This window comes from Gallinula chloropus (genome assembly GCF_964237585.1).
Source record: "Gallinula chloropus genome assembly, chromosome: 4".
Lineage (NCBI taxonomy): Eukaryota > Metazoa > Chordata > Aves > Gruiformes > Rallidae > Gallinula > Gallinula chloropus.
This window is the reverse complement of record NC_140088.1, coordinates 91,254,194-91,272,375: the sequence shown is the minus strand read 5'-3', so window position 1 is coordinate 91,272,375 and position 18,182 is coordinate 91,254,194. Positions and strand designations below refer to the sequence as shown.

Sequence of the window (18,182 nt, the reverse complement as noted above, 5' to 3'; positions counted from 1 at the left end):
TCCCCTCCGGCTTGCACAGCACGGTGGGACGTCTCCATTGCCCAAGCTGAGCGCGCGTGTTCCCGTGGGCTATTCCTGGGGATGCTGTGAGGATTGCACCCAGCAGGGGATTTCCTCCAGCAGCTGCACAAGAGCCACCACAGGCCACGCCAGCACCGTGGCTTTTCCTTAGTGAGCAAGGAGGAGCTTAAAGCCTTTGGAGAAACCAGGGTGCGCTCCCACAAGGCAGAAGCATCGGCACTCGCCTTTAAAGCTGCCGTTAGTACTCCAGACCCTAAAGAACAGCTGAAGCAGTTAGAGCACCTGGTGAGGAGCCGCACAGGAACGGCACGCTGCAGCACACGCGTGTTCCTCGTGGCTGCGTTCAGGGAAATCCACTGGCAAAGTGGAATCCCTGCCTGCCACGGGCGCCAGAAACACCCGTGTGTCACAGCCAGCGCACCGCGCGTGCCAGCCCGCTCCACGGCAGCACACACGAGCTAACACCGACTGCCTGACGCCAGAGTTCCACAGGACACCGATTAGCCTCAGCGATTCTTTCCGCGAGCAGAGCACGCAGCTCACATACACTCTGTACTCCAGCAGGCACCAAAGGCCAAGTTCTCAGTTAGCACAGAGCAGCAGGGCTCCACACATAGGAGCTACGCAGGTTCCATCAGCTGAGGAACCAGCCCTACACCCTCCCCACACCTTCCCCGGGAAGCCGGGGTGGAAGCACCAAGCACTGGGTACCGAACCAGCAGCAGAGTCAGGGCACGCACGGCGAGCGGCAGCAAACTCGGCAGGGTGTAACAGCGTCCCTGTACGTGTGTGACACAACAGGAGCCCAGGGCTCGTGCTGTGAGGCAGCTCGGACCTGGCTCAGATTAGCAAGGGGGACAGACGTGTCCACATCACATCCCTACTGGCATCCCGGCTCCTCCACAGCAGCAGCTCAGTGTTAATCACGCAGGAATTCTGCTGAAGTCTGTTAAGGAACAGGCCCCTTTGCTGCTGGCTATGAAGAGGAGTGTGGAACTGTCTGTTTGGGGAGTGGGAGGTTAAAGCAGCATTTTCTAGTGATGTTTGCTGCTTGATCATCTCCACAGCTTCCCCAGCCGCAGTTACTGACTAGTGCTGTTATCACAGATGCCCCACAAAGGCCTCGATACAGAAGCAGCGGATGGAAATGACACAGCAGGCCCCAAGGCAGCCTCTGCTACTGCAGCCCAGCCCGCTGCACCATACAAACAAGTCACACAGCGCCTACTGCACCTCTGCAAGCTTTGCCTGGCTCCACTGTACCTCATCATCTCTAAGCAGACCTGACCTTGCACTCTGGTTTTTAGAGGGTGGTGGAGTAGCCAGTATTTTCCATCAGCAGAGGGGTGGCAGCAGGGACGTTGTCCCCCTCTGCTCTGCGCTTGGGAGGCCCCAGCTGGAGTCCTGTGTCCAGAGCTGGGGCCCCAGTACAAGGAAGACGTGGGACTGTTGGAGAGGGGTCAGAGGAGGCCATAAAGGTCGTCAGGGCTGGAGCAGCTCCCCTACTTAACTCTGAGCCCGAGCCAACCACAACAGTCCTCCAGTTTCAACGGGAGCAGAGCGAGGTCCAAAGGGAGCACACCTGACAAGGCCTCCTCCAAACACCGACCACGGGACAGTCTCTGTCCACAGACAAGCCTGGTGCCTACTACGTTGCTGGCACCTCAGAGTACTGGAGGGTACAGGACAACACTCCTAGCTTACAACCACAGAATAACAGTGCCATTCTCTCTGCTAAACGCCGTGGGTTTCTTTGCTTATTAAGCCAGCTTGATACGACCACAGGTGCCATTTACCTGCAGTGACGGTACCGGAGCAGTTTGCATTTAAAAAACCCAAACAAACCAAAAAACAACCCACCCACCAACCCCACCCCGGTCCAGTCCCCCCCAAAATCCCCACCCCAGCATCAAAACTTCCTGCAATTAAAGCAAGCTTCCAAGTGTTACCTTTTGGCACTGGCATTTCCCATGTAAAAATAACACAGTGGTTTTGGTTTCTGATCTACTTCTACCTATAACCTGAAGGAATGGGAGGTGAAGGAAGAATGGAGACCTCCCCCTCCCAGAATTATTTTGGCTCAGGCAGGTAAATCTGAGTTCAGAACGTCCCAGAGCTGTTCCAGAAGCCGCTGGACGGATCACAGGCCAAGCCTGCACCATCCTGCTGTCCCACACCAGGCAGTCTCTGACATAAAACCTGGAGGTATTTCTCCAGAGAAAAATTAAGATCATTCCCCTGGCCCACCCTTTAGAAAAAAATACTTTATTTGATCAGGCTGATAAAAAGTTTCCAGTCTGGTAACGGGGAAAAAGCAAATACAGACATGCAGCAAGAGAGAAAAAAACCCCAAACCAATCTCCCGAAGTGTTACAAACCCCACAAAGGACGTGGGTGCCATCTGCTTACTTTTTCTTGTCCTTGTCTTTCTTGGTTTGTTGAGAACCTGCCTGCTGAGCCTGTGACTGTAATAGCTGTGCTGCCGCCTTCTTCTTCTGAAAGTTGTTCAGCTCTTCCTCAAGTTCCTTCTTTTTGTCCTCCACTTTTTTCTTCTCTTCTTGGTGAGTCCTCTTTAGATGGTCAAACTTTTCATGGAGCTGCCGGGACAGGGAGAACGAGAATTGGAGGGGAAGAGAGGAACATTCCACCCCCCACCCCTCCTCATTACCGGTAAGGGAGCCTGACGTGGTTTCGCTGACACTGGGGTGGTACAGCATTACCAACAAGTCACTGGCCTGGCCCAAGCACCTCCGGCTTTCTGGGGAGCCCAGAACTGGACACAACACTCCAGATGGGGCCTGACCAGGGCAGAGCAGAGGGAGAGGATCACCTCCTTTGACCTGCTGGCCACACTCCTCTTGATGCCCCCCAGGACCCCATTTGGCTCTTAGCCACCAGGGCACTGCTTGCCCCACAGCACATACCCTTGTCCAGCTGCCTGGAGCCAGGGAATACTCTCACTCCATTTTAGAGGCACAGGAGAGCAGCAGAGGACTTGTGCAACAGGGTCACACCACAAGTCCATGGCAGGACCAGGGACTGGGTTCCCATCTGCTTCTTCAGACCACTCATGCACACAAGCACCTCCTCAGGCTTGGTGCTGGAATCCAGATGCACTCGGGGCGCTCTCGCAATAAGCCCATCCCAAAGCCTCACACACAGTCCTCTGACTTGCGACACACTCACATCTTTCTCCGCTTCCTTCAACTCTGCTTCCTTCTCCTTCACTCGCATGACAAACATCTGCCGCATTTCGTCCTCCTTCTTCTGGAGCTCGCCCAGGAATTCATTCCTCTTCGCTTCATAGGTCTCCTGGAGACTGTAAAAAACATGGGAAACACCAAACAGTCAGAGCTGCCTTTCAAGCAGAGCCACGAGTCTCCAGCCCTCTGTGACCTCCCTGTGTTGTGCTGTCACAAAACATCTTCAGAGGTCCTGACTGCAACACGGGCACCATCACATCCCTCAGCCCTAGCTTGCTAGATGGCAGCAGAGGGAGACAAGCCAAACTGAGCACACTGTTGGGGATCCTGGGAATCCACTCAGCAGGCAGGATGACTACCCTCAGAAACAAGCAGCCGCTACGTCAGCATCTACAGCAACCCCCAGTACTCACGTGGCTCGGGATCGCAGTCACACCTCCTTGCTTCTCCCCCAGTTTGTCCTGAGCCTCTCCAGTTGAGGTGCAAGATTTATGGAAGAGATGGGCACATCAGAGCGTGACATCTGGCTTGTTTTGCTTTATTAAGCACAGAGTAAAGCTAATTCCCACTACTCTTTGCTAATGGATTCAGATGAGGGGCTTCATTTAGATAAAGGAGGAAGAGAGGTCTCCCAAGGTGGTTTTAGGTGTGGAGGGAGGCTAAGCCTTTGGAAACGAGCAGCAGCTTTCCTCCTCCACATAACCACAGTGCTGGGTTTCTGCTTTCCTTTATTCCCCCTCTACTTCCCAGCATTCCTGTATTTCCCCAGCACTGAGATATCACAGCAAAGATTCAGGACACGAAATACATTGTCCACGCACCTCACATTTTTGAGGACCTCTTGGGAACTCAGACACCAAATTCCTCTTCATTTTATTCCATAAATGGATTTGGATATGTCAGCTGGAATGATAGTGTGGGAATGATAACTATTTCCCCCGAGATGCTTTTTGGAAAGTGTGCTTTTGACATGAAAACCCGACTGATGTCACATGGATACAGCAAACCCACGGGGATACGGTGCATCCACGTGCCCAAGGAACACATTACCCACTGGGCTGGAACACCTTCACCCTGTTAGTGCCAGGCTTGGGCACAGTGGGGTTTTTGGCAGCTCTTGCGTTGTCTGGCTCTGTTCATTAGGGGTCTTTAGAGGGGGTGTGAGGGTGTTGAGTGGGGAACAGAACTTGACAGACTAAACCCAAGACTTGGGTGTAACGCTGCTCATGGATGGGCACTTCAGCAGCCTCCTTAAGCACTCCACAGAGGGGATGCCCAGTGCTGGCTGCCCTGAGGGGATCGTGTGATTCCAGCTGAACACACCAGCTTCCCACAGCCTAAAGCTAAAGCACCAGATCTAAAACCAACAACCATCTTCTCATGGGAGACAAAAGCAAGACACGCCTTCGGCTTCTCAACTACATTGAGACCCAGCACGCTCACAGCAGCGAGAGATCAGGGGACTCAATCAAGACATCCCTAAAATTCAGTCTTGGCTTTAATCCCCTGAGCATGGACATTAAAACTCAAACTCCTAACCCCTTCTGAAGGGTCTGGCTAAAGCCCAGAGGGCAGATGAGCCTTCACAGCTCAGCGAGCAAAGACAGGCTGCAATGAGTGACAGGCTGTACTAGGGAGCAGCAGAGCCTTAAGGACCAAAATTAAATCACTGCTAATTGCATCCTGTACAGCTGACAATTTCTTGCAAAGCCCATTCCCCAAAATGAGGGGCAAGCAGGAAAAGGTGGCAGGAGTGAGGATGGTGGCAGGGGCTTGCTGTTAAATCATCCCAGGTTCAATGCTAATCCCAACCTCAAGTTTAAAAAAGGCCAGCACCCCAAAGCCAGCAAGCTTAACTCCCTGTTAAGTGACTCTGACATCCAGAGAAGTAAAGAGAAGGAGGACTTGGGAGTGCTGGTTGAGGAGAAGCTCAACAGGATCCAACAATTCACACTCGCAGCCCAGAAAGTCGCCCGTGTCCCAGGCTGCATCCCCAGCACGGGACAGGCAGGGCTGGGAAAGGGGGATTCTGCCCCTCTGCTCCGCTCTGGGACAGAGACCCCCCAGCAGCGGGGTGGAACTAGACAATCTTTAAGGTATCTTCCAACCTAAACCAGTCTGGGATTCTGTGCAAGTTCTCAAAGAAAGTGGCCTGGCAACCTCAGGCTGCCCATGCAAAAGTCCCACTTAGAGCCCTAAGGAATAACAAACAGTCCAAACCAACTGGGATCCCTACAGCTTCTCCCAGACTAAAATGGAATCTGTTTTTTTAAGTACACAAACATTGGAACCTAAATTACAAGAGTAACTTCATTCCCCACCCACCTACTACATGATGCCCTTACAACTAATTTTCATTTAACGAAGTAGCATTTCGATAATTTTTGATCCAGCTTTTGATCCCTGGTCCCAGAAGGAAGAACAGAAAGGATCAAACTTACTGTTTTCCTGGCTTCAGATATGCATTGGCTTTGGCCAAACAGTTTGGGATCATGGGGTTGGTTTGTTTCTCAGAGGAAGGAGGCACCCAGAGCAAACAGTCCTGAACTAGCACGTCCCATGTGGGGGAATTCTGTACGTTTTCATTTCCTTTCTACTTACAGCTTGGTCAAAAGAGGCCTCGTGTACAGGAAGCAATGGAAATTCCTCACATTCCTCAAAGGGAAGGGCTGAGCCCATCTTAAGCCACTGCTCTCCAGAAAGGAAATCCAATAAAACTTCACACTTGGGCTCAGTAACAGAACTGGGCTCCAGCAATTCCAGCAGTTTCTGTGCTGCAGAAGAGATGCAGCTGCACAAACTCAGCAAGTCACAAATAAATCCCCCTGACCCAGCACAAGCTTCGTGTCGTAGCGCAGCCCTTGCCTGGCTCACCATGGAGTGCCGCTTCCCAGGAACAAAACCACCCTGCCTTCTGCTCCAGAGCCCACCCAGCTTTCTCCTGGCAATGACCAGAACCTCACCTGTGGGGATCAGGGCTTCCATCTCAGGGACTGGCACTTGTGTTACGGGGGTAACCCCACGTCCACACACACTGAACTCTGACCGCCTTCCCCTGGGGTAGAGAGGAGCGTGGGATGCAGCGGGTGCGACTAGTGGGGAAGAGCTGGAGGGGAATGGGAAACAGGAAACGAAGGAGAAAACAAACACTCCTTCCCAAATTCCCACACAGCTGCTGTCCCTGGCTAACGACTTGGGCTTTGGACCAACAAAGCTGTCAGGCAGCATAAATCCTGTCTGTAGTAAAAAGCCAAGCCTTGAGCATCAGACCACAGCACCCTCTTCAGAGACCAGCTGTGACAAGCTTGAGGACAGGCAACAGGAAGGTGGCTCCCCGGATCTCTGTGCTGGTAACCAGTTCTACCTCAACACGAGTCCCTTCATCTCCGCACGGACACGGCTCCGCTTCACAAGCCCAGCCATCACACACAGCCCCAGCCTGCAGCTGAGCCAGCTGGCTGTAAAACACTACTTGAGCCTGAGGGGAGGAAAGGGGCCACTAACCTATCACCTGCCCAGCTCAGATCCTACCCTTCTCTGAGCCCAGAAAGTATCACAAGGAATTTCTGCAGCCATCAGCAAACTTGCTGCTCAGCAGATTCACTCAAGTCCCCGTGAAGCAAGCTGCACTGCTGGTAGGAACGTGAGCATAAGCTTCACTTAAGGTGGGACAGTTCAGAGGCCTTTGGAAAGCAAGAGTAAGGGTGGAGGAAAAGAAAGAAAATAAAAATCAGCTTCTCAACCTCAAAGTGAGATTCTCCCAGGTGGAAAAGAGTCGGTGTGAGCAGTTAACTCATGCTAACTGCTCCCAGACATGCCCACAAGCCCTGATGGCATACTGCCACCAACTCTCCCACCGCCTCTGTGTGAAAACACGCCCCTTTCCACTACACCGAGGACACAAAGACACCAAGGGATAGTAGTGACCCTCATGGCAGGCTCAGCATTACACCAGCCTCTCAGCCACATAGGGCAGTCAGTTTCAAACCTGGATGGCAAAATCAGTTTGAGGAGCCCAGTGAGGAACTGCTCTCCATACCGAGTGATGGGTAACATGCTGGAGACAGACTAAAAGGCACGTGCTTGTGAGTGAGGGCCAGCAGCTTGTATTTGAACGTGGCAGAGCAAGGGATGCTTGGAAACGGGTGCAAAGCAAACCACTCCACCTGCACCAACAGGGCATGGGATAGATTCGCAGACCTGCTCTTCTTGTAAACTTTCCAGGTTAGTCTGAAATGGGTCACAGCCTGCCCTCAAAATACATCACCTTCAAGCACCCTGGTGACATTTTGCGGGCTCTAGAGAACCTGTATGGCCCTGCTGCAGAGGTTATCAAAATATGAAGGCAAGAATTAGCCATCTCAGCCACCCAAACTTCTCCTGTACAAGTCCTAGGCCCTGAGGGCAAGGCTGCATCGCACAAGGTTTTCCTCCCCAGCCACACACTTCAGATCTCGGCTGCTCAGAGTGAGCAGCACTATTCCCTCCCTGGTTCTTGCAAACATCAGCAACCCCCAACTCCCCACTCTCTGGCTGTACGAGGCCTGAGGTTCGTTTTCATACCTGAAGGGCTTGCTGTCTGGATCCGTGTCCTTGAAGCCCATCTCTTCGAGCTTGCAGCGCCTGTACAGCTCGTAGTGTCGGGTGTGCGTCTGCTCCCTCAGATCCTCCATGTTCACTCGGATCAGCATCTCCCGCAGCTTCACGAAGTCACAGTGATTTTCATTTTCGACTGCAAGAGAAGACAAACCCCGCACAGCAAGGACGTTAAACCCAGAGGCCAGGTCCCCCCGGCCGGCCTGAGAGCTCCTCAGGCCCACAAGGCCCCAGGTCAGCCTGTACCAAAACGCCTCGCTGAACTCGGGGTGGAGCCACCAATGCCAACACACAGGTACCAGTTCAAGGCCCGTCACTGGATTTGCAGTGTCTCTGTGATTCATCTGTCACAGAGCTCCTGTCTCTCCAGGTAGTTCCACACCAGCATAGGGATGATCCATTTCCACACTGGATTTCACTTTCCATCCCATTTCTGACAGGGGCCCAGGTGGGCAACAAAGCCTCAGCTTGTACCAGCAGCGAAAGGAAAGGTGATGAGAAGACCCTCCTGGAGATGCCATACCCTTTCCATGCCAGCTAAGCTTCCAAAGGAGCCCTAAACCCCTGCTCCTGGCACCACAGGGAGGCAGCACACAGAGCATACCATGGGCTCCTGGAAGCGCTCCTCTGCAGAGCAGGGTCTGGTGTGCCACTGCCAGCCCTGGGGCAAGCAAGCTGCTCAGCCCATGAAGGGCCTGTGGCCAAAGCACTGCACACTTCAGCGCAGGCACTCTGGGTTTGCTTAAAGACAAGGGGTGGAAGATGTCTCTGCTGTGAACAGAAAGCGCTGCAGCTCACCTCTGGGGACACAGCAGAGAGCTCCAGCTACTCCTTCCCCCCTCAGAGCAGAGCAGCTGCCTTTGAAGGTCCATTCTTCCTGGACTGACCCTTTCCAAAGTCTCCCTTGTGCCCAACTGCATCTCCTCAACTATCTGGTCCTAGTTTCCTGGGAACAGTGAACAGGATACGTGCCGAGTCCAAGACTTCCCAAACAGTGCATGTGGTGACAGGACAAGGGGGATGGTTTTAAATTGGAAGGGGGGAGATTTAGATTGGATATTAGGAAGAAATTCTTCACTGTGAGGGGGGTGAGGCCCTGGCACAGGGTGCCCAGGGGGGTGGTGGCTGCCCCCTCCCTGGCAGGGTTCAAGGCCGGGTTAGATGGGGCCTTGAGCAGCCTGGGCTGGTGAGAGGTGTCCCTGCCCATGGCAGCGGATTGGGACTTCATGGTCTTCAAGGTCCCTTCCAGCCCTGATCATGCTGTGATTCTACAATCAATTTCTTTCCTAATTTGAAGTTATCCCCAGCCTTACCCTCTTGTCCAAGCAGCAGAAGACAGTACGTCTGAAGCTGCTTCAGGACCAGCTGGTATTACTGAGAAGAACTGGGTGAGTTTTGGGGAACTGCCCTGCAAATGCTCCCCTGGGGCTCTCCGGGCGCTCCCCAACAGGACACACAGGCAGACCCTCACCATCTCAGCCCTGGTGGGAGAGCAAGGACCAGCCCTCTCTCTGGCAGCTTCGGAGCAGCCTGGCTTGCACACCCAGCCTTAACTCAACTCTGCTCTCCACTGAAAGGAGCTTCTGCAGGACTTTATGGGGGTTGCACACCAAAGCTGCAAGTTGATGACACCAAGCAGGCAGTGCTGAATTAGCTCTCCCACTTCCAGATGAGAGGGCAGAGCCCCCACTAACCAACCCCAAACCCCCCCGCTACACAGCTGCATCCAGGCCTGTGTGAAAGGTCCAACCCCAGCCCCCTGGCTGCCTGAGCCTTCCCTGCTGCTCATACCTCTTCTGCTGGCAGAGAGGCATGGAGACCAGAGAATGGAGATCTAAGTTTTCATTACCCAAGCTGATTATTTATTTAGCATCTCCCAGTGTTACCCTGTTCTTTCCCAAGGCCAACGGTTAGGTTGACACCACCACCCTTCCCACCAAACCCTCTCCACATCTAGATCCAGACAGAAAAGCCCTGGTTTTCACAAGTCTTGGAGCTCTACTCTGGCTTTCTCAAGACAGGTTTTGATGAGGACCATGCACAGACCAGTCCACCATTCATCAGGGTCTCAATTCACACCTTGGGGAACGTACCCTGCACAACACCCCAGGGGTACTGCCTGGCTTTTGCCATCTTATTGCCGATCTTCACCTCTTCAGTGCTGCCAACCACAGCAAAAGGAAGGTGGACCTATAAAAGGAAAGGAACAATAAGGTTAGGGATTTCCTTTGCTGCCTTGCCAGGGCTTGTTTCGGAAGCAAGCTGTTTACTGTGGCAGCAGTGCTGGATTTAGTTCACTTGAATGCCTTTGCAAGTCTTCTGGTGCTTTACAAAGAGTGACAGGACAGGCTGGATGAGAAACCTACCCCAAAAAGGGTAAAAAGCCCTAAAAATTCAAGAGATGTAGTTCTTTTTTCCTGTACTTACAAAGCACGATTCTCTCAAGCACAGAAGTAGTCTTACAAACTGGAACTCAACACAGAGGGGGAAAAATAACTGCCAAACAATTAAGAAAAGGACAATCAAGTAGGTCCTTCCAAGAAAGGTGGCCTAGAAAGGCGGGGGATTTTTGCTGCTAGAAATAATTGCTAGTGCTTCCTTTTAAAAAGGGCGAAGCTGTGAGCAACGGGAAGAGCAGAGGCAGCCCAGCCCTGGGCTGGTGTGTCTGAGTCACCGAGCTCTGCTGCATCCCAGTCTCTCTGCGGGTGTGGTGGTGGCAAACTGGGATCTACTCCCAGAAGCACAGCTTCTGCCAGGAGGGAGCTGGCTCCTGCTGCCAGCCCACCCCCTTGGTGCTCTCCCTGCCTTCAGAGCATCCAAAAAAAGGCTGGGCCTGAGCTCTGGGAGCAGGTGCTGTGTCAGCCAAGCCACGGTCACAGGCAGGGTGGGAATCATAGAATCCCAGCCTGGTCTGGGTTGGAAGGGACCCCAAGGATCACAGAGCTCCAACCCCCTGCCACAGGCAGGGACACCAACCTCCAGGCCTGGAGCTACACAAGGCTGCCCAGGGCCCCAGCCAACCTGGCCTTGAACACCCCCAGGGATGGGGCACCCACCCCCTCTCTGGGCAGCCTGTTCTAGCCCCTCACCACTCTCTCTGGAAAGAGCTTCCCCCAATACCTCATTTAACCCTTCCCTCCTCCAGCTTCACTCCATCGCCCTTGCACTGGCTCTGGAGTGCACTTCACAGAGCTGTAGGAGTTGGAAGGGACCTCCAGAGATCGAGCCCAATCCCCCTGGCCAGAGCAGGTTCCTTAGGGCTTGCTCCAGGGTTGGCACATGCCCTGTGGTGTTACATGCCCCGCTAAAGCCACTCAAGGGCCCTGTCAGCACCACTGTGGTACACGTCAGGGCCAGAAACCCTGAGCTGAGGTTCTCTCCCCCTGCACTCCAAGTCAGGCCTGTAGGAAGCGGTTCCTTCCCTCTGTAAATCCCACTGAAATGTCTGGTCTACCCTAGCCCTGTCTGCCCTCCAACCCCACCCCTACCGCTGGAGGGAAGGGAAGGAGGCAAGAGCAGAGCCCTCGCTGCTGCCGGCCACCGGCCCTGCCGAGAGCTGAAGCATCCCTGACGACGGCCCCGCTCTCACCCACCGGAAGGCGAAACAAAGGCAGGAGTGAATCACCCCCCAACTAAGCAGCAAGTGGCCGGTGTGGGACAGGAAACCCAAACCTCAAGCCCTTTGCCCTGACCACAGCAGGGCCCTGCCTTCCATCCTCTTCCTTTCCCCGAGGTGGGAATGCCACAGTAGGGAAAGGATATGAGAAAAAACCATGCTTGGAGGAGAATCATCTGCCGTTCAGTGGAGAGGATTGAGCCAAGCAGCCCACACCACAAGTACCTCCAGATCCAAAAGCCTTCTGGCCAGTCTACTTAGTCTTAAAGCCAAAAGAAACACGGCAGAATGTGCCTGGCCCTCAGGGATGGGCCCACACAACCCAAAACAAGCAACCTACGCTCATGGTGGCGTTTATCTCTGCAACTGTCTCTTCGTCCGTCGGGAACTGGTAGATCTGGACGCCGTTGCTGACCAGCTCGCTCATGATTTTACTCTTGAACTTATGCAGCTCGTTCTTCGCAATGGTGTCAGCCTTGGCGATGATGGGGATGATGTTCACCTGCAGGGCAAGGGCAGTGCAGCTGCGTTACAGGGCCGCACGCGTCGCGGCGTGCGAGAGGACTGAGCGCGGCGTGTAGCCCGCAGCAACAGCCCTCTGAGTGCCACCAGCCACCGTGTTCCCCCAGCAGAAGCCCCTTCCCAGGGCTGCTGGTGACAGGCACAATTTCAGGCAGCAGTAGTAATAGCCTTCAAAAGAAGTCAAATGCCATTTGGCAACGTGCTGTTTCCTGCCCTGTGGCATTGCTCCCCTCATCTGAGTTGGCTGGACAGGAAATGCTCTCAGATTGCCACAAGCTGTTCCAAAAATGAAGAAAAAAGTGGAAATTACCACTTCTTTTTCCTGAGATGGGCTATTTCCTACATGGGAAGCAGCATGGCAAACAGCAACACCAGCTAAGGGCCAAGGGAAGGGACAGAGCACGGGGCCCTCAGCATGGATTACCGCACAGAGTGGCCACGCAAGCGTCTGCCTTGCTGGGAGAGGGCAAGAACACACTTGGACAAGGAATCCCACTTCCTTTTCCTTTCTACTCCTCCCTCCAGCAGAACAACTCCCCTGATCTTGCAGGATTTGCTTTTCCTTGCGACAGCAGGCAGAAATTGTAGTGAGGAAGATGCTGATATTGAGCTACACGAAGGGATTTTAACTACAGTACTTGAAAATCCTCTTATATTACATCATTTAATTCTGCTCAGAGGATGGCCTGAAGTTATGAAATCCCTCTTTGCCAAAGGAGAGGACGTGAATGCCAATTAGCTCACTTTACTTAAAATAGGGTTATGGAGACTTCCTTAGAGCAGAGCACAGAGTTCCCCATCACTGCATAAAACCCAATCAATAGGCCACTCTAGGATACAGAAAGAGCCATTGTCATCATTTATCCTCCACAGCACCAGGATCCGATGAGCCAAAGGTGCAACGTGGACTCCAACAAATTGCTTCATCAGGATGTAAAGCAGCACAGAGAAAGCCCAGTTCAAATACCCCGTTACTTTCCCCAGCAGTAGAGAGGTGAAACCTGTTTGCAAGTGTCTAGTAAGAAACCACAGTTTAAACCGAGCTGGGCTCCTGGCCCTCCTGATGACTAAAAGCACGTGCTGAGTAACCTATTTATTCAGATTCTTCCTGTTTCTGGTCAGAATGATGCTACATTTGCCACAGACAGTCAAATCGCTGCTTGTGTCGAGCTGGATGCGGTCAGGGCACACAGACACAGCACTCTGATTTGATTTCCATTGATTAGTAAGATGACCTAAAGCAGTTTACATTTACTTCTTATCTCACACACAACAAATCAGGTTGGGGGGGGTTGTGGGTGGGGTTTTGGGGTTTATTTTGTTGGTGGTGGTTTGGGTGTTTTTGTCTGACAGATTAATTAGGTTCTTATAAAAAGTGAAATAGAGATGACAGCCATGCACTTGAGTGCTGGAACCAGCAGTGCTCAGCTTCACACTCTTATTTAAGGAGGAAAACCACACTTCCCTCTCTTTCCAACTGCCAACTGATCTTTTGGTCATGAGCAAGCTTGGCTGAATCAAACCACAGGAACGGAAGAACGGTGGTCTCCTAACACATCCTCCTGAAGAGGTGCATGCTAACGCCTTGCTCCTGCTCTCAGATGGCCATGCAGCTGTGGAGCAAGCGGCCAAGTTCCCCAACCCAAGACAGGATGGGAGAGGTCAGGAGACCAAATGCTTAACAAATCTCTGCGGCATAGGAAGGAGCAAGTAACGACCCACTCCAGCAGCCAGCCCAAGGTACAGTTTTCACAGGGCACCTCTGCAACACCCCACAGACAGTGTTTTTCTCAACAGGTTTAACTAAGCTTGCAGTGAGATCCTAGAAGCACTACCAGAGCCATGTGAGGGTCGTAACAGGAGCAGCAAGTACCTTACTGTCCAGCTTCTTCATGGTGACCAGGTCTAGGGACTTCAGCGAGTGTCCGGTTGGAGCAATGAAATAGAGGCAGGCGTGGATCCTGGTGTCGTGGTAGTTGAACAGAGATCGCTTGATCTTCAGCTCTTCTTGCAAGTAGGCCTCAAACTGTGCATCAATATATTCTACTATAGGCTTATAGCTGAGGAGAGAAAACAGGGCACAGAGAACACCAGAGCCTTCGCGCTGGGACAGCACGAAGCTGATGGGGCAGCTGATGGGTCACCCATCAGCGCTCGGGAAGAAGCTTCCTGGGTGCTCTCTATGTTATGGGCCAAGTGCTGCTCTTGGGATCCTCCCCCCAAACCTAGAGCCCCCCTTCACATGTGTGGGTTTCCACCTGGTGTGTGGGGAGAGTGTCACGGGCCCGTTGGTGAGATAAAGCAGCTGAGCCCCTGGGCTTGAGGTGCATGGAAGCCCCTCGAGGCTCCTACCCTGAAAAAGAAACGTGTTTTGCAGTGTCTCCACTGAAAGTCTGAGCTGCTGCTCTGCCAGCGTCACTGGGAGTCCTCCAAGAACATCTGGACGTGAAGCCACCACCACTCACCCTAGCTTGGCCAAAACCTTGTTTGTGATCTGAAGAGGGAAAAGGATAAAAGGGGCTTCTCAGGCGCTGAAGCCTGCAAGCAAAGAGCATCGTCTGCACGCTTTGGGGGGACAATTTTGTTGAAGGAAAAAACCTTTGTGCAGCATGGCAAGTCCTGATCTAACTGACTGTGCTACCAGAAAGGGAACTTTTCTGCTTGTCCCTCCCTCCAAGGGCAGCTACAGGATCTCCAGCCCAAGGCATCTCTTGAGGAAGGGCGCTGAGACAACACTGCCTCTGCCCTTGGCACTGGATTTGCAATGGTGTTAGTGCCCTCCCTCAAGGGGAGGAAGGAAACAGGCTGTCAGGAGTTTTCAGATCCCTCCAGAAGCACCCTTTGGACAGGCAGCCAGCAAGGCTCCGGTCTGGACCCTCTGCTCCAGATGCCTGTGCAGCTGTTGGAGCAGCTGCTCAAGACCCTTGGTGAGGGGCAGGACAGGCTCTTAGGACAGGCTCTTGCTTGGTTTACCAAGCCAGAGCTACAGCACAAGGCAGGGCAGTGCTGCACGGGAGAGCCACAAGGCAGTACTAAGCACTGCTCAGTAGGGAGGCATCACGAGCAGGACTAGGTGGGTTTGTAATGTCACCAACACTCTGGTTTCTTTGCTTTTGGAGAGCCCACCTCTGACCACGAGACCTCAGAAACCTCAGCAAGAGGCACGTTGCCAAGTAAGCACTAAGGCCTCGCAATGGGAGATCCTACTAGAGGAAGCACCACAAAAAACCCCAGTGGAATAAAGGACTGGGAGGACTCAGAGCAGGACAAGCCACTACCCACTGCAGCCATGTGTGACAGGACACAGCAGGGCAAAGCATCCATAAGCCCTGCCTCTCTCCCCAAGTGCCTGCAAGAGAAGCTGGAGGGGCTTCACCACCACCACCACCAGCTCTTCTCGTCTGCAGAAGGCAGCAGTGACCCAGCAGTGACAAGCTGCAGTGTCCCCACTCCCAGCACCTGCTCCAAGCCGCTGTTGCTTGCTCCCGAGAGCATATGGCAGTGTCTGACAGGCAGAGCTCTCCCTGCCAGCACGTGTCCCTCGCTGTTGAGGCTCTGCAGGGTTAGCCAGGCATGGGAGGTGCAGAGTAGAGGTGGAAGCTGCCTTTTGGCCTAAGGGTGAGCAGAATTCCAAATGCACCTTAAAACCTTTTTTAGAGACCTCCAGGTTTCCTTACGTGATGGGCAGCTGAGCCCACTCATCTCCACGCTCACAGGGATCTCAGTGGAGATGTCCATGTTCAGCTCACGTTTCCCAAGAGCTTATGCTGTCTGTCTACCTACTGTCCTAATAGCTTTTGGCCAGACAGCGTGCCCCTGCTTGGCAAGGGGCTGAGATGAGGGTGGCAAACAACCCTCCAGAGAGAACTGGGATTACTGCAACAAGGGAATGGGTGGCCCTAACGTATGGGAAATGCATTAACTGGTGTCCTAGCCAGGATCACGGACTGACTAGAGCAAAAGTCCACGTGGATGGACACAAGGGATTGCACAGGCTGCCCGGAACGTTCACATCCCGCCAGCAGCGTGACAATCAGCACCCAGGTACAACACTGAAGCCCAGTTCAACCTGAACAGCGTGTGATGGTGTGAACAGGGAGTGCTACAGTGTGAGTTCCAATGAAAGTTACCTGTCATCTTTGTTAATCTGATCGCCGAAGCCAACTGTGTCGACGATGGTGAGCTTCAGGCGGACGTTGCTCTCCTGCAGCTCGTAACTCCTGGCTTTCAACCTGACACCAGGCTCGTTGTGTGTCGCGGGTTCGCTTTCAAACTTGGTGTTGAACAGAGTGTCCATCAAGGTTGACTTGCCGATGCCAGTTTCGCCTAAGCAGACAAAGGCAACATTAGTACAGCCCAGCTGCCCTTCCTCACCTCCCTCTCCACTGTGTTCAGCAGGCTAAGGAGTTACTCCACCCAGGCAGCACTGGAATTAGGCTATGTGCACGCAGCTCAGCAAAATAATCCCTGCAGGAACAGATGTCTTTGGAGACAGTCTCCATCTTTACCAATCCCCCAGGACTGCAGCAGGGACTCTGCAGACACTGGGAGGTGAGAGCAGCTCTGGCTGCTGCTGCCAGGCTCTGAATACATCTCCACAGGTCACGCCACCTGCATCTCCGTCTTGGCAGCACGCCTTGCAGACACACCCCATCAAAGCACCACATGCTGGGGATGTGAATCCGAAAGAAGCCCCTGCTAGGTGAAAGCTGCTACCCCTGGCAGGCATCAAACTAACCCAGATGCCTTCAGAGCTCAAAGTGGCCACCCACTGCTGGGTTTTCAAGGGAGGTGTACTGCAATCACAAGTGAGGACACCAGAAGAGGCATCACCAGAGATACCCAGCACCGCTGACCTCGGGGACTTGCCATTGGTTTGGGAAGGGAAGGGGGTTCTTTTCACATGCACTGGCACACGGCCTTTCCCAGTAACAGTTCTGCTCACATTCCCCATGGAAACAGAAGAATGAGGAGGCACTGGACTGGGAGAGGAATTTAAAATAAAATAAACCTGACAATTTTAAGAACTGTTAACACAGACATTGTCAGATGACTCCTCTGCTCCTTGGAGAAAGGAGAGGGCTCCTTCCACCATGAACCCGCAAATGCCTACTGCTCCTGGAACCCACACACTGAGCTTGCTACACCAGCAGTGCAAGACAGAGAAAAATCACCTCTTTCCCAGAAACGCTGGGACAGCAGCATCATCTCATGCCAAGGTAAGAGCCTGCATCACCATTGTGTCACACCAGTGTAAGAGCCTGCATCACCATTGTGTCATACTGATGTAAGAATCATGGGCAAGAGCTGAAGTTGCCCATGGTTCTTACACTGGTATGACACGATGGTGATACAGGCTCCCTTCCTGCTTGATAGCATGAAGAACCCCAACCCTTCACACCCTGCAAGCAATGTCTGTGTTCAGGACAGCAAGGAACCATTCTTACTCCAGAAATACTTAATTTCCTTCTGCATAGTGCAGGTAAGTCCTAGTTCTGCTCTAACTTCCTTGGTAAATTCTCTCAATTTGATTCCCAATGAGATATCTGAGTCTCTCTAGTTTTTATGCCACTTCTTTTTCCTCCCCAGCTCGGTTTCCATTCCTTTTCAAAAAAACCCACAAAAAGCTCCACAGTGGAACTTGGCCAGTAACAGATTCAGACAGGGAAATACATAAAAAGGTTTTAAAAAAAAATCTAAACTAGCACACTGCTTAAATACCAACTTTTAAAACTATTACAGTCCACTAATCCCCAGTGCAATTAGTAACGTGGATGAAAGCATTAGCCTAAATCCCATTTTGAAGTCAAGAAGTGTTTGCTTAGTAATTACACCCTGAAACCGCTACTGCAACCTGTGCTGGGAGCCGGGGGGCTGAAGTAACACCCTGATGCAGCTCCAGCCAAAGAGACAGCCAAGCAGACACTGGCAGGACAAGGGGGATGGAGTGGAGCTGAAGGAGGGAAGGGTTAGATGAGAGATTAGGGGGAAGTTCTTTGCAGAGAGAGCGGTGAGGGGCTGGAATGGGCTAGAACTATTCTCTTATCCCGTTCTTCGACACGTGACACTATGGAGAGGAGCCTGGTTTGTCACCAGATCCCTTTCCAGACAGCTCACCCCACGCTGCAGACAGATTCTCTACTTGCTTTAAAATAAAACACAGCCAGAGGGCTAGGGATATTTTTTTCCCAGCTAATTAACATAACTAATTAGAAGGGACAATA

General features: G+C 52.7%; 1 protein-coding gene across 1 annotated transcript in view; it reads right to left on the bottom strand.

Moving 5' to 3' along the window:
• Positions 1-2,301: 2,301 nt before the first annotated feature.
• Positions 2,302-18,182, bottom strand: part of SEPTIN11 (septin 11) — a 47,473-nt gene continuing 31,592 nt past the window's right edge. Inside the window, exons 3-9 of the mRNA XM_084264058.1 lie at positions 16,089-16,284; positions 13,832-14,018; positions 11,777-11,938; positions 9,914-10,010; positions 7,788-7,956; positions 3,208-3,340; positions 2,302-2,618 (exon numbers count right to left, since the gene is read on the bottom strand). Of these exons, the coding sequence (XP_084120184.1) occupies positions 2,427-2,618; positions 3,208-3,340; positions 7,788-7,956; positions 9,914-10,010; positions 11,777-11,938; positions 13,832-14,018; positions 16,089-16,284 (1,136 nt within the window). The 3' untranslated portion in view covers positions 2,302-2,426. The remainder of the gene's footprint in view (positions 2,619-3,207; positions 3,341-7,787; positions 7,957-9,913; positions 10,011-11,776; positions 11,939-13,831; positions 14,019-16,088; positions 16,285-18,182) is intronic.